This window comes from Haliotis cracherodii, unplaced genomic scaffold, assembly GCF_022045235.1.
Source record: "Haliotis cracherodii isolate W230 unplaced genomic scaffold, xgHalCrac1.p SCAF_12, whole genome shotgun sequence".
NCBI classification, from domain to species: domain Eukaryota; kingdom Metazoa; phylum Mollusca; class Gastropoda; order Lepetellida; family Haliotidae; genus Haliotis; species Haliotis cracherodii.
In genome coordinates, this window is record NW_027266267.1 from 34578825 (window position 1) to 34606443 (window position 27619).

Sequence of the window (27619 nt, forward strand, 5' to 3'; positions counted from 1 at the left end):
AATGGGAATCGAGGAAGACAATAACCAACCGTGCAGCTGGTTGGAATGGAATAAATGGAATATAGACCTATTCTACCCATGAAGCCCCAATAATTAAACAAAATCGGAGTAAACCAAGGATGGTCATCAAACAAACCAACAAACCTAGAAACGTAATCTTGGATTGGAACCCACGATCATAGGTTTCAGGCAGAGCAAAGGGGCGCAAGTCTGCATATCGAAGTCCTGCGCCTCAGACAACGGGTGTCCCCTCTCCCCTGACTCGACCAACCATCTGCCCTGAGGATTAGGAATTTAACATTTGTTTGTTTGTTTTTATGTTTTCTAACGCCGCATTACTCGAGATACATGACCTGTTATAATCGAGCCTTGACCATAAAATGGTAAGGTGTGCAACGGTTCACGCCTTTGAGGTCACCTGATCAATTGCGTCGCCTGTTATGACCACACGGGGCGCTGTGGAGTTAACCCGGAACACCAACGGGGTTCAACATTTAACATGTATCATGAAACGTTACCACTCAGTTCGTTAGCAATGATGTCGAGCTCTGTTTAGTCTGTCAAAGTGACGGATGTGTCGTCCAGTGAGATGGATGATGTGTAGTTTACGGGGACGTCGAACAGATGATAGCACTGCATCAGTGTCGGGTGGTGCAGCACAAGGGTAGCGCACTTGTCGTTCAAGCATCCGTCTGAGTGAGTGAGTGAGTGAGTATGGTTTTCCGTCGCTTTTAGCAATATTCCAGCAATATCACGGCGGGGGACACCAGAAATGGGCTTCACATGTTGTACCCATGTCGGGAATCGAACCCGGGTCTTCAGCGTGACGAGCGAACGCTTTAACCACTAGGCTACCCGACCGCCCCATCCGTCTGAGGGGATGTCTGATTGATGGAGTGAGTACATAACTGACTGTTTCTATTTTAGCTGCACTTTTTCTCTTCTTCTTCTTCTTCTTCTTCTTCTTATTATTATTATTATTAGGGGCGGTCGGGTAGCCTAGTGGTTAAAGCGTTCGCTCGTCACGCCGAAGACCCGGGTTCGATTCCCGACATTGGTACAATGAAGTCTATTTCTGGTGTCCCCCACCGTGATATTGCTGGAATATTGCTAAAAGTGGCGTAAAACCATACTCACTCACTCTTATAATTATTAACAGATTAAAAAAAAAAAATGAGGCAAAAGAGGGTTTGGGTGATCCTGGCACAGTCAGGCCGGTTAGGCTCATCATCGGCTCAGGGCCCTTGCCCCCTCTACACGGAGCCAAGACAGCGAATGAGACTTCTCCAAGGAAGCGCTGCCTAGTCGAACCCACCCAGACCGTTTCGAAGAATGTGAAGAGTCTACAACACTACAGCCTGTCAGAAGGGTTTTATTCCTGGTAGCAAACCCGGGTAATCTCCCAATGTCAGACAACAGATTTGGGGGTACCAAACCTAAGGCACCGAGAACAAGAGGGAGTCGGATAATTAGGTCTTTTGGATGCAAGCTTGATATTTCGAAAGCGAGGTCCACATATTTACCTTGTTTTTCCTGAATACTGTCAATCACATTAGAGTAAAAAAGGACAGAAATTTTAATAATACAAATGATTTCATTGGATTTATAAAAAGAAGAAGATCAGGTTTGTTGGCCTGATTGGTTTGAGGCTGTATACGGGCTTATTTCAAAGAATTGTGTATTTCTCATTTTCCATGACGCCCTCTACATATTCTCTGTCGTGCCATGGATGGACCTCTGTGTCAAAACCACAAGCATGTCGACGACGGTTATAAAAGAACCGAGCCACTCCATCGTGTCACTTAAGATACTGTGGCATCCACTGACAATGTGTTGGACAGTCTCATTAAATTTATTGCATAATCTACATTTCATATTCAAATTTTGATGCGAAATCCCACATTGACGGTTTCGAGTGGGAAGTGACTGGTCCTGAGCAGCAAACAGATAAGGACTCTACAGGGTTGCTGATCTTCTCAACACACTGAAGATAAACTCGATATGAAAGGTATAAAAGGGCAATATAAACGCGGCGATAAATTCATCTCACTTCCTTTGTATCTCCTCTAATTGCATTTCAGGGTCTGTCGAAACCGTTGTTTTTAAGATAACTATTCCACTCAAGACATAGTTTACCAAAACTGGACTAACTGCAATAAATCCAAGGCAGTTAAATAACTTGAGTAAATGTGGCCTTTGATGTTTCAGTCATAAGGATGACAAAAACTAAACTGTAATTACAAAAAAGCAGTGTCCTATATCTTATATCATGCAAGGAAAACAGAATCCGCCTTGCATCGTGTGACCAGAATAGTACAATAAACACTGATGCAGTAGACACCACATAATAAAACGAGAACTACAATGTATGTGCAAATACGTACAAAACAAATTTCGAGAATTGAATTCCTCTTTAACTAAAAAATGGGATATCAAATTAGGAAAACCATCCACGGATGGTTTTCCAGATCGTTTTGAAGAAATTGGCCAATTTCTCCCAGAACGATTTTGGTACTAGGTGTTCAATGTCCTCGCCAAGTTTCATGATGAATCTTTCAGCATCTGTACGAGATGCGTGATTGCTCTGTCGGTAGTCATCCAAAACGGTATTTTCATAGTTTCCAACATCGGTATTACATAATTGTGACACGGCGCCACTAGACATTGACACAACATCACATACTAAATCCACAAAGGCACAAAACTGTCCGCATGACTCAAGGTCGCTAGTACATTCTCTCACAGCAGTATAGGCTCCGCAACCAACTTCCTTAATGGCCTTCAAAACAAAACGTTTCTGCCTTGTATGCTCTTCGTCTGAAGAAAAAAACACACATTAAGAAAGACAAGTAAAATAAATAGCTCAATGAATCAGTTTGCTTTCACGAGGTTTAATTATTCAACAGGGTTTCAGCTTCATATGGTAAGAAATCCCGAAGTGAGCCATTCATCAGACGTATAAATACCCCATGGTCATGGTGCTGAAAACTTGGACGCATACCTGGGATTCGAATCAACGATCATTGGTTTCTGGCGTGCCTTGGAGGTAAACGGCAAATTATTGCGTCTTAGACGACTGAACTGAGCGATAATTCGTCACGCCGAAGACCTGGGTTTGATTCTCCACAACCACAAAGCATGTAATGTGAAAAGAGGGGTTATTTTACATACCTCGTCTTTGCCTGAAGTGAGCGTCATGGTTGATTGGCTTCCCAATGGAGACAGGTGTAAGCACGGCCACAAGCACCGGAAACAGCAGCGTAGGTCTCATGTTTTTTAACTGTTAAAAAACGGCACAAATATCCTTAGATTATAAATGACCTTGCATTCGAGGTGAAGTCGCTAACATTGAGTTTGATAGACACACAAAGAGCACTGGTTTCAAACGAAAAGCCTAGAGCTATACAGACCAGGGTACATTATATTAACCCGAGTGAGTAGGTCAAACAGCTCAGTAAATATCCCTAGAGTTATCTTGAAATGCATACCTATTTTCGAAATAAAATTCCAAATGTTTATAATTCGTCCATGGCTCCACCAACCAGTACCTATTATAGCGATGATACCTACATAGCTCCACCAACCACGAGATATGATGGATGATACTAACATGATATGGATGATACTAACATGATATGGATGATACTTACATAGCTCCACAAACCACTACCTATATTATAGCGATGATACTAACATAGCTCCACCAACCACTAGATATGAAATGGATGATATTAACATGATATGGATGATACTAACATGATATGGATGATACTAACATGATATGGATGATACTAACATAGCTCCACCAACCACTACCTATTATAGCGATGATACTTACATAGCTCCACCAACCACTAGATATGATATGGATGATACTAACATGATATGGATGATACTTACATAGCTCCACCAACTACTACCTATTATAGCGATGATACAAACATAGCTCCACCAACCACTAGAAATGATATGGATGATACTAACATGATATGGATGATACAAACATAGCTCCACTAACAACTACCTATTATAGCGATGATACTGAAACATTAACTCCACCAACCACTAGAAATGATATGGATGATACTAACATGATATGGATGATACAAACATAGCTCCACTAACAGCTACCTATTATAGCGATGATACTTACATAGCTCCACCAACCACTAGATATGATATGGATGATACTAACATGATATGGATGATACAAACATAGCTCCACTAACCACTACCTATTATAGCGATGATACAAACATAGCTCCACCAACCACTAGAAATGATATGGATGATACTAACATGATATGGATGATACAAACATAGCTCCACTAACAACTACCTATTATAGCGATGATACTGAATTATTAACTCCACCAACCACTAGAAATGATATGGATGATACTATCATGATATGGATGATACTTACATAGCTCCACAAACCACTACATGTATTATAGCGATGATACTTACATAGCTCCACCAACCACTACCTATTATAGCGATGATACAAACATAGCTCCACCAACCACTAGAAATGATATGGATGATACTAACATGATATGGATGATACAAACAAAGCTCCACAAACAACTACCTATTATAGCGATGATACTGAATTATTAACTCCACCAACCACTAGATATGAAATGGATGATACTAACATGATATGGATGATACTTACATAGCTCCACCAACCACTACCTTTTATAGCGATGATACAAACATAGCTCCACCAACCACTTCCTATTATAACGATGATACAAACATAGCTCAACCAGCCACTAGATATGATATGGATGATACTAACATGACATGGATGATACTTACATAGCTCGACCAACCACTACCTATTATAGCGATGATACTTATACAGCTCCACCAACCACTGCTTATTATAGCGATGATACTAGCATAGCTTCACCAGCCACTAGATATGATATTGATGATACTAACATGATATGGATGATACTTACATAGCTCCACCAACCACATACCTATTATAGCGATGATACTTATATAGCTCCACCAACCACTGCTTATTATAGCGATGATACTAACATAGCTCGACCAGCCACTAGATATGATATGGATGATACTAAGATGATATGGATCCACCAACCACTACCTATTATAGCGATGATACTTACATAGCTCCACCAACCACTAGATATGATATGGATGATACTAACATGATATGGATGATACTTACATAGCTCCACCAACTACTACCTATTATAGCGATGATACAAACATAGCTCCACCAACCACTAGAAATGATATGGATGATACTAACATGATATGGATGATACAAACATAGCTCCACTAACAACTACCTATTATAGCGATGATACTGAAACATTAACTCCACCAACCACTAGAAATGATATGGATGATACTAACATGATATGGATGATACAAACATAGCTCCACTAACAGCTACCTATTATAGCGATGATACTTACATAGCTCCACCAACCACTAGATATGATATGGATGATACTAACATGATATGGATGATACAAACATAGCTCCACTAACCACTACCTATTATAGCGATGATACAAACATAGCTCCACCAACCACTAGAAATGATATGGATGATACTAACATGATATGGATGATACAAACATAGCTCCACTAACAACTACCTATTATAGCGATGATACTGAATTATTAACTCCACCAACCACTAGAAATGATATGGATGATACTATCATGATATGGATGATACTTACATAGCTCCACAAACCACTACATGTATTATAGCGATGATACTTACATAGCTCCACCAACCACTACCTATTATAGCGATGATACAAACATAGCTCCACCAACCACTAGAAATGATATGGATGATACTAACATGATATGGATGATACAAACAAAGCTCCACAAACAACTACCTATTATAGCGATGATACTGAATTATTAACTCCACCAACCACTAGATATGAAATGGATGATACTAACATGATATGGATGATACTTACATAGCTCCACCAACCACTACCTTTTATAGCGATGATACAAACATAGCTCCACCAACCACTTCCTATTATAACGATGATACAAACATAGCTCAACCAGCCACTAGATATGATATGGATGATACTAACATGACATGGATGATACTTACATAGCTCGACCAACCACTACCTATTATAGCGATGATACTTATACAGCTCCACCAACCACTGCTTATTATAGCGATGATACTAGCATAGCTTCACCAGCCACTAGATATGATATTGATGATACTAACATGATATGGATGATACTTACATAGCTCCACCAACCACATACCTATTATAGCGATGATACTTATATAGCTCCACCAACCACTGCTTATTATAGCGATGATACTAACATAGCTCGACCAGCCACTAGATATGATATGGATGATACTAACATGATATGGATAATACTAACATGATATGGATGATACTAACATGATATGGATGATACAAACATAGCTCCACAGACCACATACCTATTACAGCGATGATACAAACATAGCTCCACCAACCACTAGATATGATATGGATGATACTAACATGATATGGATGATACTAACATGATATGGATGATACTAACATGATATGGATGATACTTACATAGCTCCACCAACCACATACCTATTACAGCGATGATACAAACATAGCTCCACCAACCACTAGATATGATATGGATGATACTAACATGATATGGATGATACAAACATAGTTCCACCAACCGCTAGATATGATATGGATGATACTAACATGATATGGATGATACTAACACGACATGGATGATACTAACATGATATGGATGATACTGACATAGCTCCACCAACTACTACCTATTATAGCGATGATACAAACATAGCTCCACCAACCACTAGATATGATATGGATGATACTAACATGATATGGATGATACTAACATGATATGGATGATACTAACATGATATGGATGATACTAACATAGCTCCACCAACCACTAGATATGATATGGATGATACTAACATGATAGGGATGATACAAACATAGTTCCACCAACCGCTAGATATGATATGGATGATAGTAACATGATATGGATGATACTAACACGATATGGATGATACTAACACGATATAGATGATACTTACATAGCTCCACCAACTACTACCTATTATAGCGATGATACAAACATAGCTCCACCAGCAACTAGATATGATATGGATGATACTAACATGATATGGATGATACTAACATAGCTCCACCAACCACTACCTATTATGGCGATCATACTTATATAGCTCCACCAACCACTACTTATTATAGCGATGATAGTAACATAGCTCCACCAACCACTAGATATGATATGGATGATACTAACATGATATGGATGATACTTACATAGCTCCACCAACTACTACCTATTATAGATATGATACAAACATAGCTCCACCAGCAACTAGATATGATATGGATGATACTAACATGATATGGATGATACTAACATAGCTCCACTAACCACTACCTATTATGGCGATCATACTTATATAGCTCCACCAACCACTACTTATTATAGCGATGATAGTAACATAGCTCCACCAACCACTAGATATGATATGGATGAAACTAACATGATATGGATGATACTTACATAGTTCCACCAACAACTACCTATTATAGCGATGATACTAACATAGCTCCACCAGCCACTAGATATGATATGGATGATACTAACATGATATGGATGATACTTACATAGTTCCACCAACAACTACCTATTATAGCGATGATACTATCATAGCTCCACCAGCCACTAGATATGATATGGATGATACTAACATGATATGGATGATACTTACATAGTTCCACCAACTACTACCTATTATAGCGATGATACAAACATAGCTCCACCAACCACTAGATACACATGTATGATATGGATGAGACTAACATGATATGGATGATACTTACATGACACGGATGATACTAACATGATATGGATGATACTAATATAGTTCCACCAACCAGTACCTATTATAGCGATGATACAAACAAAGCTCCACCAACCACTAGATATGATATGGATGATACTAACATGATATGGATGATACTAACATGATATGGATGATACTAACATGATATGGATGATACTAACATAGTTCCACCAACCACTACCTACGTGTATTATAGCGATGATACAAACATTGCTCCTCCAACCACTAGTCATGATATGGATAATACTGACATGATATGGATCATACAAACATAGCTCCACCAACTACTACCTATTATAGCGATGATACTAAAATAATTAACTCCCCTAACAACTAGATATGACATGGATGATGATTACATAGCTCCACCAGCCACTACATGTAATAGCAATTATACTTATATAGCTCCACTACCTGTTACAGTAGTGATGCCTATAAAGCTCCAGCAACGACAAGATATGATATGGGTAATACTTACATAGCTCCACCACCCACTAGATATAACATGGATGATACTTACATACATTTTGTAGCTCCACCAACCCCTGAATCCCTAAAACTCCACAAAATATCATAGTGTGACACTGACATAGCTCCACCTTCCACTACATGTGATAATGATGATACTCCTATAGTTCCACCTACCACTTAATATGATAATGATGATACTCCCATAGCTCAACCTACCACTACATGTAACAATGATGATATTTCCAAAGCTTCACCTACCACTACATGTAACAATGATGATATTCCCATAGCTCCATCTACCACTTGATATAATAATGATGATACTCCCATAGCTCAACCTACCACGTGATATGATAATGATGATACTCCCATAGCTCCATCTACCACTACATGTGATAATGATTATACTCCCATAGCTCCACCTACCACTACATGCGATAATGATGATACTCCCATAGCTCCACCTACAACTACATGTAATAATGGTGATGCTTCCATAGCTCCACCTACCACTACGTGTAATAATGATATTCCCATAGCTCCACCAATCACTACATGTGATAATGATGATACTTCCATAGCTCCATCTACTACTACATGTGATAATGATTATGCTTCCATAGCTCCACCTACCACTACATGTAATAATAATGATACTTCCATAGCTCCACATACCAATACATGTGATAATGATTATACTCCCATAGCTTCACTTACCACTACATGTGATAATAATGATACTCCCATAGCTCCATCTACCACTACATGTGATATTGATATTACTCCCATAGCTCCACCTACCACTACATGTAACAATGATGATACTCCCATAGCTCAACCTACAACTACATGTGATAATGATGATACTCCCATAGCTCCACCTATCACTACATGTGAAAATGATGATACTCCAATAGCTCCAACTTCCACTGCATGTAACAATGCTGATACTCCCATAGCTCAACCCACAACTACATGTGATAATGATTGTACTCCCATAGCTTCACCTACCACTGCATGTGATAATGATGATACTCCCATAGCTCCACCTACCACTACATGTAACAAAGATGATACTCCGATAGCTCAATCTACAACTACATGTGATAATGATAATACTCCCATAGCTTCACCTACCACTACATGTGATAATGATGATACTTCCATAGCTCTACCTACCACTACATGTGATAATGATGATACGTCCATAGCTCCATCTACCATTACATGTGATAATGATGATACTCCCATAGCTCCAACTACCACTGCATGTGACAATGGTGACACTTCCATAGCTCCACCTACCACTACATGTAACAATGATGATACTCCCATAGCTCCACCTACAACTACATGTAATAATGATGATACTCCCATAGCTCCACCCACCACTACATGTAATAATGATGATACTCCCATAGCTCCACCTACCACTACATGTAATAATGATGATACTCCCATAGCTCCACCTACCACTATTGTGATAATGACGATACTCCCATAGCTCCACCTACCACTACATGCTTCAGCTACTACTACATGTGATACTGATGATACTTCCATAGCTCTTCCTACCACTACATGTGAAAATGATGATACTCCCATAGCTCCATCTACAAATACATGTGATAATGTTGATACTCCCATAGCTCAACCTACCACTGCATGTGATAATGATCATACTCCCATAGCTCCACCTACCACTACATGTAATAATGATGATACTCCCATAGCTCCACCTACCACTACATGTGATAATGATGATACTCCCATAGCTCCACCTACAACTACATGTAACAATGATGATACTCCGATAGCTCAATCTACAACTACATGTGATAATGATTATACTCCCATAGCTTCACCTACCACTACATGTGATAATGATGATACGTCCATAGCTCCATCTACCATTACATGTGATAATGATGAAATTTCCATAGCTCCATCTTCCAATACGTGTGATAATGGTGATACTTCCATAGCTCTATCTACCACTACATGTGAAAATGATGATACTCTCATAGCTCCACCTACCACTGCATGTGACAAAGGTGACACTCCCATAACTCCACCTACCACTACATGTAACAATGATGATACTTCCATAGCTCCACCTACCACTGCATGTAACAATGATGATACTCCCATAGCTCCATCTACCACTACATGTAACAAAGATGATACTCCGAAAGCTCAACCTACAACTACATGTGAAAATGATGATACTCCCATAGCTCCCCCTTCTACTACATGTGATAATGATTATACTCCCATAGCTTCACCTACCACTACATGTGATAATGATGATATTTCCATAGCTCCATCTACCACTACATGTGATAATGATTACACTCCCATAGCTTCACCTACCACTACATGTGATAATGATGATATTTCCATAGCTCCATCTACCACTACATGTGATAATGATGATACTTCCATAGCTCCATCTACCACTACAGGTGATAATGATTACACTCCCATAGCTTCACCTACCACTACATGTGATAATGATGATATTTCCATAGCTCCATCTACCACTACATGTGATAATGATTACACTCCCATAGCTTCACCTACCACTACATGTGATAATGATGATATTTCCATAGCTCCATCTACCACTACATGTGATAATGATGATACTTCCATAGCTCCATCTACTACTACATGTGATAATGATGATACTTCCATAGCTCCATCTACCACTACATGTGATAATGATGATACTTCAATAGCTTCATCGACCACTATTGTGATAATGACGATACTCCCATAGCTCCACCTACCACTACATGCTTCAGCTACTACTACATGTGATACTGATGATACTTCCATAGCTCTATCTACATCTACACGTGATAATTATGATATATTCCCATAGCTCCATCTACCACTACATGTAACAAAGATGATACTCCGAAAGCTCAACCTACAACTACATGTGATAATGATGATACTCCCATAGCTCCCCCTTCTACTACATGTGATAATGATTATACTCCCATAGCTTCACCTACCACTACATGTGATAATGATGATATTTCCATAGCTCCATCTACCACTACATGTGATAATGATTACACTCCCATAGCTTCACCTACCACTACATGTGATAATGATGATATTTCCATAGCTCCATCTACCACTACATGTGATAATGATGATACTTCCATAGCTCCATCTACCACTACATGTGATAATGATTACACTCCCATAGCTTCACCTACCACTACATGTGATAATGATGATATTTCCATAGCTCCATCTACCACTACATGTGATAATGATTACACTCCCATAGCTTCACCTACCACTACATGTGATAATGATGATATTTCCATAGCTCCATCTACCACTACATGTGATAATGATGATACTTCCATAGCTCCATCTACTACTACATGTGATAATGATGATACTTCCATAGCTCCATCTACCACTACATGTGATAATGATGATACTTCAATAGCTTCATCGACCACTATTGTGATAATGACGATACTCCCATAGCTCCACCTACCACTACATGCTTCAGCTACTACTACATGTGATACTGATGATACTTCCATAGCTCTATCTACCTCTACACGTGATAATTATGATATATTCCCATTGCTCCATCTACCACTACATGTGATAATGATGATGCTTCCATAGCTTCATCCACCACTACATGTGATAATGATGATACTTCCATAGCTCAATCTACCACTACATGTGATAATGATTATACTTCAATAACTTCATCTACCACTATTGTGATAATGACGATACTCTCATAGCTCCACCTACCACTACATGCTTCAGCTACTACTACATGTGATACTGATGATACTTCCATAGCTCTATCTACCTCTACACGTGATAATTATGATATATTCCCATAGCTCCATCTACCACTACATGTGATAATGATGATGCTTCCATAGCTTCATCCACCACTATTGTGATAATGACGATACTCCCATAGCTCCACCTACCACTACATGTGATAATGATGATACTCTCTTAGCTCCACCTACCACTGCATGTGATAATGATGATACTCCCATAGCTCCACCTACCACTACATGTAACAAAGATGATACTCCGAAAGCTCAACCTACAACTACATGTGATAATGATGATACTCCCATAGCTCCCCCTTCTACTACATGTGATAATGATTATACTCCCATAGCTTCACCTACCACTACATGTGATAATGATGATATTTCCATAGCTCCATCTACCACTACAGGTGATAATGATTACACTCCCATAGCTTCACCTACCACTACATGTGATAATGATGATATTTCCATAGCTCCATCTACTACTACATGTGATAATGATGATACTCCCATAGCTCCATCTACCACTACATGTGATAATGATGATACTTCAATAGCTTCATCGACCACTATTGTGATAATGACGATACTCCCATAGCTCCACCTACCACTACATGCTTCAGCTACTACTACATGTGATACTGATGATACTTCCATAGCTCTATCTACCTCTACACGTGATAATTATGATATATTCCCATAGCTCCATCTACCACTACATGTGATAATGATGATGCTTCCATAGCTTCATCCACCACTATTGTGATAATGACGATACTCCCATAGCTCCACCTACCACTACATGTGATAATGACGATACTCCCATAACTCCATCTCCCACTACACGTGATAATAATGATACTCCCACTGCTCCACCTACCACTACATGTAATAATGGTGATACCTATAGCTCCACCTACCACTACATGTGATAATGTTGATACTCCCATAGCTCCGTCTAGCACTATATGTGATAATAATGATACTCCCACTGGTCCACCCAACACTACATGTACATGTGCTAATAATGATACTGATTAGCTCCAAAAAGCATTTAACAATTTATCTCAACTATATAGAATTCAAAATATAGCAAATGATTTAGCACATCACTACTAACAGACAACGAGGTAGAAATACCATTGCTCGCATGGCAACAAGATATACAGAGACCCCTAACTTCTAAAGAAGCATGTTTACTATAGACACTGCATCGACACAGTTCATACAGTGTAAGACGACAACGTCGTGTCTATATAAAGATACAACAGATAGTATGTATTTGGCTTCACCATTTTCGTATCACGTTCGCTGACTTGAATCATACCTCTACAGCATATTCATCTAAGCAGCAAAAGTTTATTTTTATATCCAACACACGGTAAGCCCTTTAAATATACACCTCCGTCATAGGTTTCTTTGTTTTATATTTCTTTGGTGTTTAACGCCGAATTCAGCAATATTCCAGCTATATGACGGCGGTCTAGAAATAATCGAGTCTGGACCAGACAATCCAGTGATTGATGTCATGAGCGTCGATCCTCGTAAATGTATTAACCAAGTCAGCGAGCCTGACCACCCGATGTCGTTAGTCGCCTCTTTAGATGACCATAGTCGCCTTTGGCGGCAAGCATTCGGTTGAATATGGTGAAGCTATGGAAGTATAGAATATTTAGAGAATAACCAACGGACCAAGAACATTTGTTTGTGAGTTAATGTTGGTCCTTTCTTTTAGCATTTTAGAGTTGGTTTTTCTAAGTATATATTACGCATTGATACTTCTTGAAGGTAAATACAACACACACACACACACACACACACACACACACAAATAAAATAAAAATGGTATTAAGTATCAACTCTACAGACAATGCAGTCCGCGTATTATTACGTTTCGCCATAAATTGTTGACGACATGAATAACTATAACGTCATAGTATTTTGATATCAACACTAATCATGATATAAAGAATCCTACCATCATAATGCATATGTGCCGATATCGGAATGTTTCAACAAATTCACGTCAAGTTCAGTTACTGTCTCTACAATACATACCTCCCGTTACCACAACCGCCACAGTACTGAATTAAAACCGAAAGTGCGTGGTATTTTATAGAGCTGTGACGGTTCAAGGTACACTTCTAAAAATAGACCATGGGCCAGTCCCAGTTGTGTGCAGGTTCCTTGTTCACTTTGGATGCTGGGTAACGTGCGCGAGACTGAGGTTAGTGCAGTTGTTAATGCAGTTGCAAATGCAGTTGTAGATGCATGTGTATATATACAAGGGAGAGCGCAGTTGTTAATGCAGTTGTAGATGCATGTGTATATATACAAGTGAGAGCGCAGTTGTTAATGCAGTTGTAGATGCATGTGTATATACAAGGGAGAGCGCAGTTGTTAATGCAGTTGTAGATGCATGTGTATATACAAGGGAGAGCGCAGTTGTTAATGCAGTTGTAGATGCATGTGTGTATACAAGGGAGAGCGCAGTTGTAAATGCAGTTGTAGATGCATGTGTATATACAAGGGAGAGCGCAGTTGTTAATGCAGTTGTAGATGCATGTGTATATACAAGGGAGAGCGCAGTTGTAAATGCAGTTGTAGATGCATGTGTATATACAAGGGAGAGCGCAGTTGTAAATGCAGTTGTAGATGCATGTGTATATACAAGGGAGAGTGCAGTTGTTAATGCAGTTGTAGATGCATGTATATATACAAGGGAGAGTGCAGTTGTAAATGCAGTTGTAGATGCATGTGTGTATACAAGGGAGAGTGCAGTTGTTAATGCAGTTGTAGATGCATGTGTGTATACAAGGGAGAGTGCAGTTGTTAATGCAGCTGTAGATGCATGTGTGTATACAAGGGAGAGCGCAGTTGTAAATGCAGTTGTAGATGCATGTGTATATACAAGGGAGAGCGCAGTTGTTAATGCAGTTGTAGATGCATGTGTATATACAAGGGAGAGCGCAGTTGTTAATGCAGTTGTAGATGCATGTGTGTATACAAGGGAGAGCGCAGTTGTTAATGCATTTGTAGATGCATGTGTATATATATACAAGGGAGAGCGCAGTTGTTAATGCAGTTGTAGATGCATGTGTGTATACAAGGGAGAGCGCAGTTGTAAATGCAGTTGTAGATGCATGTGTGTATACAAGGGAGAGCGCAGTTGTTAATGCAGTTGTAGATGCATGTGTATATACAAGGGAGAGCGCAGTTGTTAATGCAGTTGTAGATGCATGTGTGTATACAAGGGAGAGCGCAGTTGTAAATGCAGTTGTAGATGCATGTGTATATACAAGGGAGAGTGCAGTTGTTAATGCAGTTGTAGATGCATGTGTATATATACAAGGGAGAGCGCAGTTGTAAATGCAGTTGTAGATGCATGTGTGTATACAAGGGAGAGTGCAGTTGTAAATGCAGTTGTAGATGCATGTGTGTATACAAGGGAGAGTGCAGTTGTTAATGCAGTTGTAGATGCATGTGTGTATACAAAGGAGAGTGCAGTTGTTAATGTAGTTGTAGATGCATGTGTGTATACAAGGGAGAGCGCAGTTGTTAATGCAGTTGTAGATGCATGTGTATATACAAGGGAGAGCGCAGTTGTAAATGCAGTTGTAGATGCATGTGTATATATACAAGGGAGAGAGAACGAGAGAGCTTAGTCTGCCATGGAGACTATCCCAGTTATTTATAGCCAAGCATTGGAGCTTGTTTCACTGTCAGTGTGTGAAAAGCATCCTCCGAGAATTCCCGGGCAGTGCACTTGTATCTATGCACGAATGTCATCATGACTGAGAAACCACGAAGGGATGACCCAGGTGGATTTTGTTTTGCAGCATAGTGAGTGAGAGAATTAAGATTGATAGTCACATCGACAGTATTTCAGTCATATCGTGACTAGATCATGTTGATTCTTCCTCAGACCTACCAAACACAAGCCATTGGAAAATCATATTACTCCCTTAGCTCCACCTACCACTACATGTAATCAAGGTGATACTTCCATAGCTCCACCTAACACCGCAGGTGATAATGATGATACTCCCGTAGCTCCAACTACCACTACACGTAATAATGCTGATACTTCCTTAGGTCCACCTACCACTACAGGTGATAATGATGATACTCCCATAGCTCCACCTACCACTACAGGTGATAATGATGATACTCCCATAGCTCCACCTACCACTACATGTGATAATGATGATACTACCTTAGGTTCCCCTACCACTACAGGTGATAATGATGATACTCCCATAGCTCCACCTACCACTACAGGTGATAATGATGATACTCCCATAGCTCCACCTACCACTACAGGTGATAATGATGATACTCTCATAGCTCCACCTACCACTACAGGTGATAATGATGATACTCTCATAGCTCCACCTACTACAACATGTGATAATGATGATACTTACTTAGGTCCACCCACCACAACATGTGATAATGATGATACTCCCATAGCTCCACCCACTACAGCATGTGATAATTATGATACTCCCATAGCTTCACCTACCATTACATCTGATAATGATGATACTCCCATAGCTCCACCAACCACTACATGTGATAATGATGATACTCCCATAGCTCCACCTACCACTACATGTGATAATGATGATACACCCATAGCTCCACCTACCACTACATGTGATAATGATGATACACCCATAGCTCCACCTACCACTACATGTGATAATGATGATACACCCATAGCTCCACCTACCACTACATGTGATAATGATGATACTTCCATGGCTCCACCTACCACCCTATGAAATATTTAGCAATTTAGGTAAACTATATATAATTCAAGTAGAGCAAATGATTGAGCATATCACCATTAGCAGACAGCGATGTACACATACTACACCTCGCATGGCCACAAGATATACAGAGACGCCCCAATTTCTAAAGAAGCATGATTACTTTAGACGGCATCGACACAGTCCATACACTGTAAGATGACAAGAGTGTGTCCATATAAAGATACAACAGATAGTATGCATTTGGCCTCACTATTTTCGATTCAAGCATATTTATCTAAGAAACACTAGTTTATTTTTGTATACAACACACCATAAGCCCTTTAAATATACACCTTCGTCATAGGTTTGAGTAGAATACTCGGAAGCTAGGGAAGCTCTAAGTAAGGAATATTTAGAGAATAACCAACAAACCAAGTAGCATTTTCTGTCTCCAGTGAATTAATGTGGGTCTTTTTTCTAATCGAGTTGGTTATTCTAAGTATATATTACGCATTGATAGTTCAGGAAAGTAAATAAATAAACACACACACAATAATATAATAAGTAAGTATGGAATATTTAGAGAATAACCAACGAACCATGTAGCATTTTCTCTCCCGAGTGAATAAATGTTGGTTATTCTTAGTAAAAATTACATTACGCATTGATAGTTCAGGAAAGTAAATACACAACACACACACACACACATATAAAAAACAGTATGATGTATCAACCCAACAGACAATGCAGTCCATGTATTATTAGGTTTCGCCTTATATTATTGACAACCTGAATAACTATAAAATACGCCAAATCATTTTGTTCTCAACAAAGGAGCAATGTGACGTCATATCACTAATCAGGATATTAAGAAACCTATCAATATCGTTCATATGTGCCGATATCGAAAGGTTTGAACAAATTCACGTGAAACTCAGTTACTGTCACTACAATACATACCTCCCGTTCCCACAGCCGCCACAGTGCTGAATTAAAACCGAAAGTGCGTGGGATTTTATATAGCTGTTACCGTTTAAGGTGCACCACTAAAATAGACCATGGGCCAGTCCCAGTTGTGTGCAGGTTCTTTGTTCACAGTGGGTGCTAGGTAACAAGTGCGAGGCTGAAGGTAGTGCAGCTGTAAATGCATGTGGGTATACATGTGAGAGTGCAGATGTAAATGCATGTGGGTATACAGGGGAAAGTGAAGTTGTAAATGCATGTGGGTATACAGGGGAAAGTGAAGTTGTAAATGCATGTGTGTATACAGGGGAAAGTGAAGTTGTAAATGCATGTGTGTATACAGGGGAAAGTGAAGTTGTAAATGCATGTGGGTATACAGGGGAAAGTGAAGTTGTAAATGCATGAGGGTATACAGGGGAAAGTGAAGTTGTAAATGCATGTGTGTATACAGGGAAAGTGAAGTTGTAAATGCATGTGTGTATACAGGGGAAAGTGAAGTTGTAAATGCATGTGGGTATACAGGGGAAAGTGAAGTTGTAAATGCATGTGGGTATACAGGGGAAAGTGAAGTTGTAAATGCATGTGAGTATACAGGGGAAAGTGAAGTTGTAAATGCATGAGGGTATACAGGGGAAAGTGAGGTTGTAAATGCATGTGTGTATACAGGGGAAAGTGAAGTTGTAAATGCATGTGTGTATACGAGGGAGGGAGAGCGAGAGAGCTAAGTCTGCCATGATGAACTAAGTCTATTTCACTAAATGCGATAACGCATCGCTGGGGACTTTCCCAGTTACTTTTAGCCTGTTAATGAATCTTGTTTCACTGAGAGGGGTGGAATGGGATGTGAGAGGCAAAAGAGAATTCCTCCAAATGAGGACGGAACAGTATGTAGGGATGAGGGTGTCGTCCCAGAGAGATGGAGATCAGAGTACGAGAGTTTACTGAACTGGAATGTTGAAAAAGCGAAGATAATACTCAGTTCCAGTCTGGTGAATATGATAATGATGCATCGTGAGGGAATGATGGCGTACCATTCAATGTTGATATAACTATAGAAGAAGTCAGACAATCCTTGAAAAAAGCAAAGTCCGGTAAGGTCCCGGTCGTTGATGGAATCCTTGTACAGCTGTTAAAGGGAGACAAGCTACTGCATTTTCTCCAAATTTTTTAATATCTGTTTTAAGACTGCGTGTATACCTAAACTATGGTCAAAAGGACTTATCAAGCCTATCCCTGAATCTTCCTCATCGGAACCAGGAGACCAAGTGAGCTATCGGGGAATAACTCTGGCGTCTGCAGTGGTGTTCTAACTGTCCAACTTTTCACCCTAGTGGTGTTCCAACAGTCCATCTTTCCACCTTAGTGGTGTTCTAACTGTCCAACTTTTCACCCTAGTGGTGTTACAGCTGTCCAACTTTTAACCCTAGTGGTGTTCCAACTGTCCATCTTTCCACCTTAGCGGTGTTCTAACTGTCCAACTTTTCACCCTGGTGGTGTTACAGCTGTCCAACTTTTAACCCTAGTGGTGTTACAGCTGTCCATCTTTCCACCTTAGTGGTGTTCTATCTGTCCAACTTTTAACCCTAGTGGTGTTCCAACTGTCCATCTTTCCACCTTAGTGGTGTTCTAACTGTCCAACTTTTCACCCTGGTGGTGTTACAGCTGTCCAACTTTTCACCCTAGTGGTGTTCCAACTGTCCATCTTTCCACCTTAGTGGTGTTCTATCTGTCCAACTTTTAACCCTAGTGGTGTTCCAACTGTCCATCTTTCCACCTTAGCGGTGTTCTAACTGTCCAACTTTTCACCCTGGTGGTGTTACAGCTGTCCAACTTTTCACCCTAGTGGTGTTCCAACTGTCCATCTTTCCACCTTAGTGGTGTTCTAACTGTCCATCTTTCCACCTTAGTGGTGTTCTAACTGTCCAACTTTTCACCCTGGTGGTGTTACAGCTGTCCAACTTTTCACCCTAGTGGTGTTCCAACTGTCCAACTTTCCATCTTAGTGGTGTTCTAACTGTCCAACTTTTCACCCTGGTGGTGTTACAGCTGTCCAACTTTTCACCCTAGTGGTGTTACAGCTGTCCAACTTTTCACCCTAGTGGTGTTCCAACAGTCCATCTTTCCACCTTAGTGGTGTTCTAACTGTCCAACTTTTCACCCTAGTGGTGTTACAGCTGTCCAACTTTTAACCCTAGTGGTGTTCCAACTGTCCATCTTTCCACCTTAGTGGTGTTCTAACTGTCCTATTATTAACCCTGGTGGTGTTACAGCTGTCCAACTTTTAACCCTAGTGGTGTTACAGCTGTCCATCTTTCCAACTTAGTGGTGTTCTATCTGTCCAACTTTTAACCCTAGTGGTGTTCTAACTGTCCATCTTTCCACCTTAGTGGTGTTCTAACTGTCCAACTATTCACCCTGGTGGTGTTACAGCTGTCCAACATTTCACCCTAGTGGTGTTCCAACTGTCCATCTTTCCACCTTAGTGGTGTTCTAACAGTCCATCTTTCCACCTTAGTGGTGTTCTAACTGTCCAACTTTTCACCCTAGTGGTGTTACAGCTGTCCAACTTTTCACCCTGGTGGTGTTACAGCTGTCCAACTTTTCACCCTAGTGGTGTTCCAACTGTCCATCTTTCCACCTTAGTGGTGTTCTAACAGTCCATCTTTCCACCTTAGTGGTGTTCTAACTGTCCAACTTTTCACCCTGGTGATGTTACAGCTGTCCAACTTTTCACCCTGGTGGTGTTACAGCTGTCCAACTTTTAACCCTAGTGGTGTTCCAACTGTCCATCTTTCCACCTTAGTGGTGTTCTAACTGTCCAACTTTTCACCCTAGTGGTGTTACAGCTGTCCAACTTTTCACCCTAGTGGTGTTACAGCTGTCCAACTTTTCACCCTAGTGGTGTTCTAACTGTTCATCTTTCCACCTTAGTGGTGTTCTAACTGTCCAACTTTTCACCCTGGTGGTGTTACAGCTGTCCAACTTTTCACCTTGGTGGTGTTACAGCTGTCCAACTTTTAACCCTAGTGGTGTTCCAACTGTCCATCTTTCCACCTTAGTGGTGTTCTAACTGTCCAACTTTTCACCCTGGTGGTGTTACATCTGTCCAACTTTTAACCCTAGTGGTGTTCCAACTGTCCATCTTTCCACCTTAGTGGTGTTCTAACTGTCCAACTTTTAACCCTGGTGGTGTTACAGCTGTCCAACTTTTCACCCTGGTGGTGTTACAGCTGTCCAACTTTTCACCCTAGTGGTGTTCCAACTGTCCATCTTTCCACCTTAGTGGTGTTCTAACTGTCCAACTTTTCACCCTGGTGGTGTTACAGCTGTCCAACTTTTTACCCTAGTGGTGTTCCAACTGTCCATCTTTCCACCTTAGTGGTGTTCTAACTGTCCAACTTTTTACCCTAGTGGTGTTACAGCTGTCCAACCTTTCACCCTAGTGGTGTTACAGCTGTCCAACTTTTCACCCTAGTGGTGTTCCAACCGTCCATCTTTCCACCTTAGTGGTGTTTTAACTGTCCAACTTTTCACCCTGGTGGTGTTACAGCTGTCCAACTTTTCACCCTGGTGGTGTTACAGCTGTCCAACTTTTCACCCTAGTGGTGTTACAGCTGTCCAACTTTTCACCCTGGTGGTGTTCCAACTGTCCATCTTTCCACCTTAGTGGTGTTCTAACTGTCCAACTTTTAACCCTAGTGGTGTTCCAACTCTCCATCTTTCCACCTTAGTGGTGTTCTAACTGTCCACTTTTTCACCCTATTGGTGTTCCAACTGTCCATCTTTTCACCTTAGAGGTGTTCTAACTGTCCACTTTTTCACCCTAGTGGTGTTCCAACTGTCCATCTTTCCACCTTAGTGGTGTTCTAACTGTCCAACTTTTCACCCTAGTGGTGTTACAGCTGTCCAACTTTTAACCCTAGTGGTGTTCTAACTGTCCATCTTTCCACCTTAGTGGTGTTCTAACTGTCCTATTATTAACCCTAGTGGTGTTACAGCTGTCCAACTTTTAACCCTAGTGGTGTTCCAACAGTCCATCTTTCCACCTTAGTGGTGTTCTAACTGTCAACTTTTTCACCCTAGTAGTGTTACAGCTGTCCAACTTTTAACCCTAGTGGTGTTACAGCTGTCCAACTTTTAACCCTAGTGGTGTTCCAACTGTCCATCTTTCCACCTTAGTGGTGTTCTAACTGTCCACTTTTTCACCCTAGTGGTGTTACAGCTGTCCAACTTTTAACCCTAGTGGTGTTACAGCTGTCCAACTTTTAACCCTATTGGTGTTCCAACTGTCCATCTTTCCACCTTAGTGGTGTTCTAACTGTCCACTTTTTCACCCTAGTGGTGTTCTAACTGTCCACCTTTTCACCCTAGTTGTATTGTAGCGTTTTGAAAGAACGTTTCTAGACATGGGAGGACAGAAATGACATTCGTTGCGATGAGTAGGACGGCTACCGCCTTGGGCGTTCTACTATTGACCACATTGGATCTATTACCAGCATAATCGAGATGGGTAAATAAATGAAAAAGTCTGCTTTTGCTGCCCTCATAGACAGAAAAGCCTACGATGGTATAGATAGGGCCTTTTTGTGGGAGAGACTACTAGAATATGCCATTAAAGTAAGGATGCTTTTAGCTATAAAATCTTTATATCAGAATGTCGAGTGTTCACTTCGAGTTAATCACTAACAGCCATCATGGTTCGGTGTCAGTCGTGGACTCAAACAGGGCTGCATATTGTCACCTCTGCTTTTCAACTTATATATTAACGTTCTTGTAAAAACTATCAATGTCATAGGAATCGGTATCAATAATAATAATGAACGTATAAGCATCTTAGCATGTGCAGATGACATCGTTTTATTGGGAGAAACAGCGGAAGACCTGAACAACGTACTCGGCTGTCTTGACACTACAGGATGATTATTAACCTGGATAAATCCAAAATGGTCCATTTCAGGGGACAGTCAGCCTCAGGAACCAATGTAGTATTCTCATGTGGTGGTTATGTACTGGATATGGTTGATTCTTACCATTAGCTGGGAGTGCTACTGACAGAACACTTAATCCACAACATGATAGCGAAATCAGCCGCAAAGCATCAGAGCACTAGGATTTCTATTCGCTAAGTGTAAAGGAGTTGGTGGACTGCCTTTTAATGTAAACTCTAAACTCTATGACACTTTGGTCTGGCCAGTCATTAGCTATCATGGCTCAACAATATGGGGAACGGCAATACACTCTTCCGTCATTGCTGTTCACCACAATGCAGTACGTTTTGATCTTGGACAAGGAAAGTATACTCCGATTCCGGCGGTGAATGGAGAATCGGTTTGATTCCACCTGAGGTCTGTCAGTGGTCAAGCGTTGCTAGAATGAAGAACATCACTGAGAGGAGAATTAACAAACGAATATTCAAGTGGGCGGATCAACAAATCAACAAGAAAGAACTGGAACTTTAGAATCAGAGCTTATCTACAGAATATTATACCGGATATCACAAGTTCGGCTATTCCTGTGGAAAAACGACTTTTATTTACGACTGTACAAAAACGCTGCTTTTGATAAGTATATAACCATATGGAAAACTAACGTCCAGGCGGAAACTGGAGTGAGCGTGTCAGGCAGCAGCAAACTTCAGACATACAAGTCTTTCAAGAAAAGCGATACAACAGAGAGTTATGTCAGCTAGCCCCTACCAAAAGCACATAGAAGTGCTATGGCTAAGTTAGGATGTGGAGTGGCGCCCCTCCGAATTGAAACCCGGACAATATGAAAACATTCCTTTAGAGAATAGAGTGTGTTTTAATTTTGTTTGAATGCCATTGAAGATGAGAACCATGTCCTCTTAACATATCCTCTTTATACAGATCAGCGCAGGGATCTCATCGAGGCTATGAGAAATGTGGCCATATTCTGATATTTTAACAAATAGAGTAATATTTAACTGCTATTTACTTCTAGAACCTGCTATGACATTTCAACTAAACGCAGAGGCATTTCATGCTGTTAAATTTTGCTGACTTTTAAATCTGTATATATGTACTTTTTAGCACATTTTGTAATTTGCAATTAATGTCTCTCATAAATCGCTGAGCGATTTGTTGTTTTATAAGTTGCATAATGAGTATGCATACATTGTGGTATATGTCCATGTAAAAAAACAGAAATAAAACTTTCTTCCTTCTGTTAGTACCCTCTCTGACGCTCGGCGTTAAGGTTGGTTGGTTGGTTGTTTTACGCCGCACTCAGCAATATCCCAACTATATGACGGCGGTCTGTAAATAATCGAGTCTGAACCAGAAAATCCAGTGATTGACCCCATGAACATCGATCCAAGTAATTGGCATCGATGACCTGCATCAAACAAGTCGGCGTTAAGGAGCTAACTGTGTCGGCGTTAGTGGGCTAACACAGTGAACTGTCGGCTTTGAGTCTGAGTGGGGCATTCATGTTAAACCCTGGCATGGTAACGCTGTTGACCTGCACCATAAACCACCAGTCACACAAACACTATTTCAGCTCACCTCAACACAAGGTACAACTGTTTCAAAAAAACCTTTAGTATATTTGTGCATGATGAATGTATAGATATATAAACACCATGAAAACGAAGAAACAGAGGAGGAATATTTTTATTGATGAGAAAACCCAGAATAGGAAGCATATTCTTACAGCATATGAATCAGATATTTTAATAGCTTTAATGTCCATATGTCAAATGATATAGAACTACTATGAAATTAATGAAAAATACAAACATCAGTGAAACAATGCATTGGCGAATGAGCGTCATCATTTAACAATCAATAATGCATATTTACTCGAAAGCTTGTCGGAATGGTGTCACAAGAATGCATATATAGCCAGAGCAATCTGAAATAAGCTACATCACTAGGTGATCTGATAAAGGTTAGTGAAATATCGGGGATCCTACTTCAACTGGCATACCAAATCTCGCCTATTTAATCGCAACTGCTCACACTTTACGCTTTCTAAATGTTCTTTTCAATTTTTCTTTTTTCTATGAATGGACGCTATGTAAAAAAAGAAAAACTCCCAATGTGATAGAAAAACCTCGTTCAAGCTGACAGTTTCATGACTATATTTCATATTTTGTTGTCAAATTCACGTACAACGACACATAATGATATCAACAGTACCATTACGCAACGATAATGGTGTATCCAACATGAAACCCTGTTCATTCAAATTATAGATGTGTTTCGTCACTGTCACTTTTTTATCGGATGACATCAGTGACTTTGGTAGTGCCTCAAACCCTCATAGAATATGAACCCTATGGTAGATGTCAACTGTTTGATGGTGACTAAGAGTGAAACAAATAAGAAATGGTGAATATATGTTGATGTACGGGTATTCATACGGGTATCATAGTTGTATTTTGAACCTTTATTTTGCTAATGGCTGGACATAACAAATATACGTTTGAAAAAATTGGATTTTAACAAAACATTAAGTAAGGTTATCCAGACATTACTGGGCTGTAAACATCGAAACATTGCAAAATATAGGTTCAAAATACAACTATGATACCCGTCAAACAGGGGTGTATTCTTTCTTTCTTTCTTTTGTCAGGCAGTTTACATCTACCATAGGGTTCATATATTCAATCATGGTTTGAGGCACTACCAATGTCAATGATGTCATCCGATAAAAAAGTGACAGTGACGAGCATTATTGCTTGAAACATCCTTCGATCACTAGTTTAGCATGCACTTTTATGATGTTTAAAGGATGTTAAAATTGTTTGACATGATCGAATTTGTTTTGGGGTTTTATTGCTACCATAAGCAAACCTCAATTGAGGAACATAACAGAGCAAGATTTGAAGTTTTGATACCAGCGAAATTCTGGTGGTATGTATATTTGTATATAAAAGAAACGTACAAAAAATCTACTTAATCAGTTAAATTACATTTATTCATGACATACAGGTTTTTGAAGGAACATATTTGTAAAAAAATGTAAATGGTGCAATATCTTTAGTCCAATATAATGTTTGGAAGGTGATTTGAATAACCATTTATGAACCTCAAAGTGAAGCCACGACGGGAATGTTACCGGGATTTTAACCTTTTTTCGCATTTGAACACAATTTAAATGAGGAAATGTCTCCCGTATATTTCAGTGGAACTAACTTGCAACCTTCTGTAGCCTTGTGAGTGAACCACTGGGTTAACGTCGGGAAGTGCTGATAAACCATGATGCTTTTAAGAACCTCGTTTTCTAATACATGTACGCCACCAGGAGGTATTTTACATAAAGTGTTCTTAAAGTTCATAGAAACCATTTGCAAAACATAAAATTGCTGACAAATGTTGTTTTAGATAATTATTTTGGTTTACAGTAAGATAAACACTTCCCTCAGTTGCTTGGATGATTTAAATCCCTCGGACGTGTTCCATCCTACACATATATAACTCTCGTCACGATATGGCTGAAATACTGCCGATGTGACGTTAAATATTAACTCACTCACTACACATATATAACTTGTGTCAGGAATATATGTGAGCTTTCAAACAAATGCATGTTTATTTTGTAGATTTCTTAACAAACTGACAAACATGAGGGTATAATCTCATGCCATGCCATTCGTATTGTCTGATGATAGCTTAACCTATAACACTAACAAAATTACGTTACCCTATCTCTAACGCCCTTGGTTTCATCTCTAGAATTGGGGTTTTAAAAAATCTAAAAATCCCGTCAGTAGCCTCTTACGACAAGCACAGTCGCCTTTTATGGCAAGCATGGATTGCTGAAGACCTATTCTACCCCGGATCTTCACGTGCCCCATACGTAGACAATTTCTTAATCAAAACCTCGTTGGATCGAGGACTCCTAGTGTTTTCCCCAGGGTTAAAAGGACAGGGTGACAGAATTTCAAAAAGGGCACCATTATTCCAAAACGGGCGCCCAACATCAGATTTCAATCACAATGCCCTGTTATTCGTACATATCATTATTTTATCACTTGACTTTAACAAATATTAAGCACAAAAAAATCACCAAATTTTGACAGGGCTCCAGGCCATATCGGCGTATGCAAATATGCACTATATGGTGGGGAATAATTTAGTAAAATATAATTTAACAGATACTCCTCACAGCATACACGTACGGTCTTACATTAATTTACAGACGTATTTCCCAGAAATTATATTGTGATTTCAAGCAGCGTATTTACTTGTGACAAGTGCGCACGTTTGTCCAGAAATAAAGCAGCTGTGTAAAGGGGGTGCGCAGCATGCACGCAATAATGAATTTAGATGTTTTGTTTCCCTGACACAAAGGCATTCCCGTGAGCACATAATACCGTGTCAACAAATCCGTACTGAAATACGTAAATTAATCATGTAATGACACTGTCTGGCTACAAAGAGTGTTCATTGTATATCTGGACTTGTGTTACCTATTGTATTAATTTTATTCACAATTTCAATCAATGTCGTTTACATTCAATTTTGGCGAAATCGCGTGTGAAGTGATCGGTAGATCGCACAACTTACCTTGATTTAACAGCAACCAAGGTCAGACTACCGTCATTGAGACCTTGAAAGGAACTTAAGTTGCCAGAAATAGAGACATATATA

The 27619-nt window shown here is 39.8% G+C and overlaps 1 protein-coding gene across 1 annotated transcript; it reads right to left on the reverse strand.

Moving 5' to 3' along the window:
• Positions 1–1359: 1359 nt before the first annotated feature.
• LOC139458378 (uncharacterized) lies at positions 1360–18022 on the reverse strand. Its single transcript, XM_071239785.1, has 3 exons — positions 18000–18022; positions 3172–3280; positions 1360–2817 (listed from the first exon to the last, which is right to left on the reverse strand). The coding sequence occupies exons 2-3, from the start codon at positions 3269–3271 to the stop codon at positions 2438–2440; spliced, it is 480 nt and encodes a 159-aa protein (XP_071095886.1). The 5' UTR covers positions 3272–3280; positions 18000–18022; the 3' UTR covers positions 1360–2437.
• Between the last annotated feature and the right edge of the window lie 9597 nt (positions 18023–27619).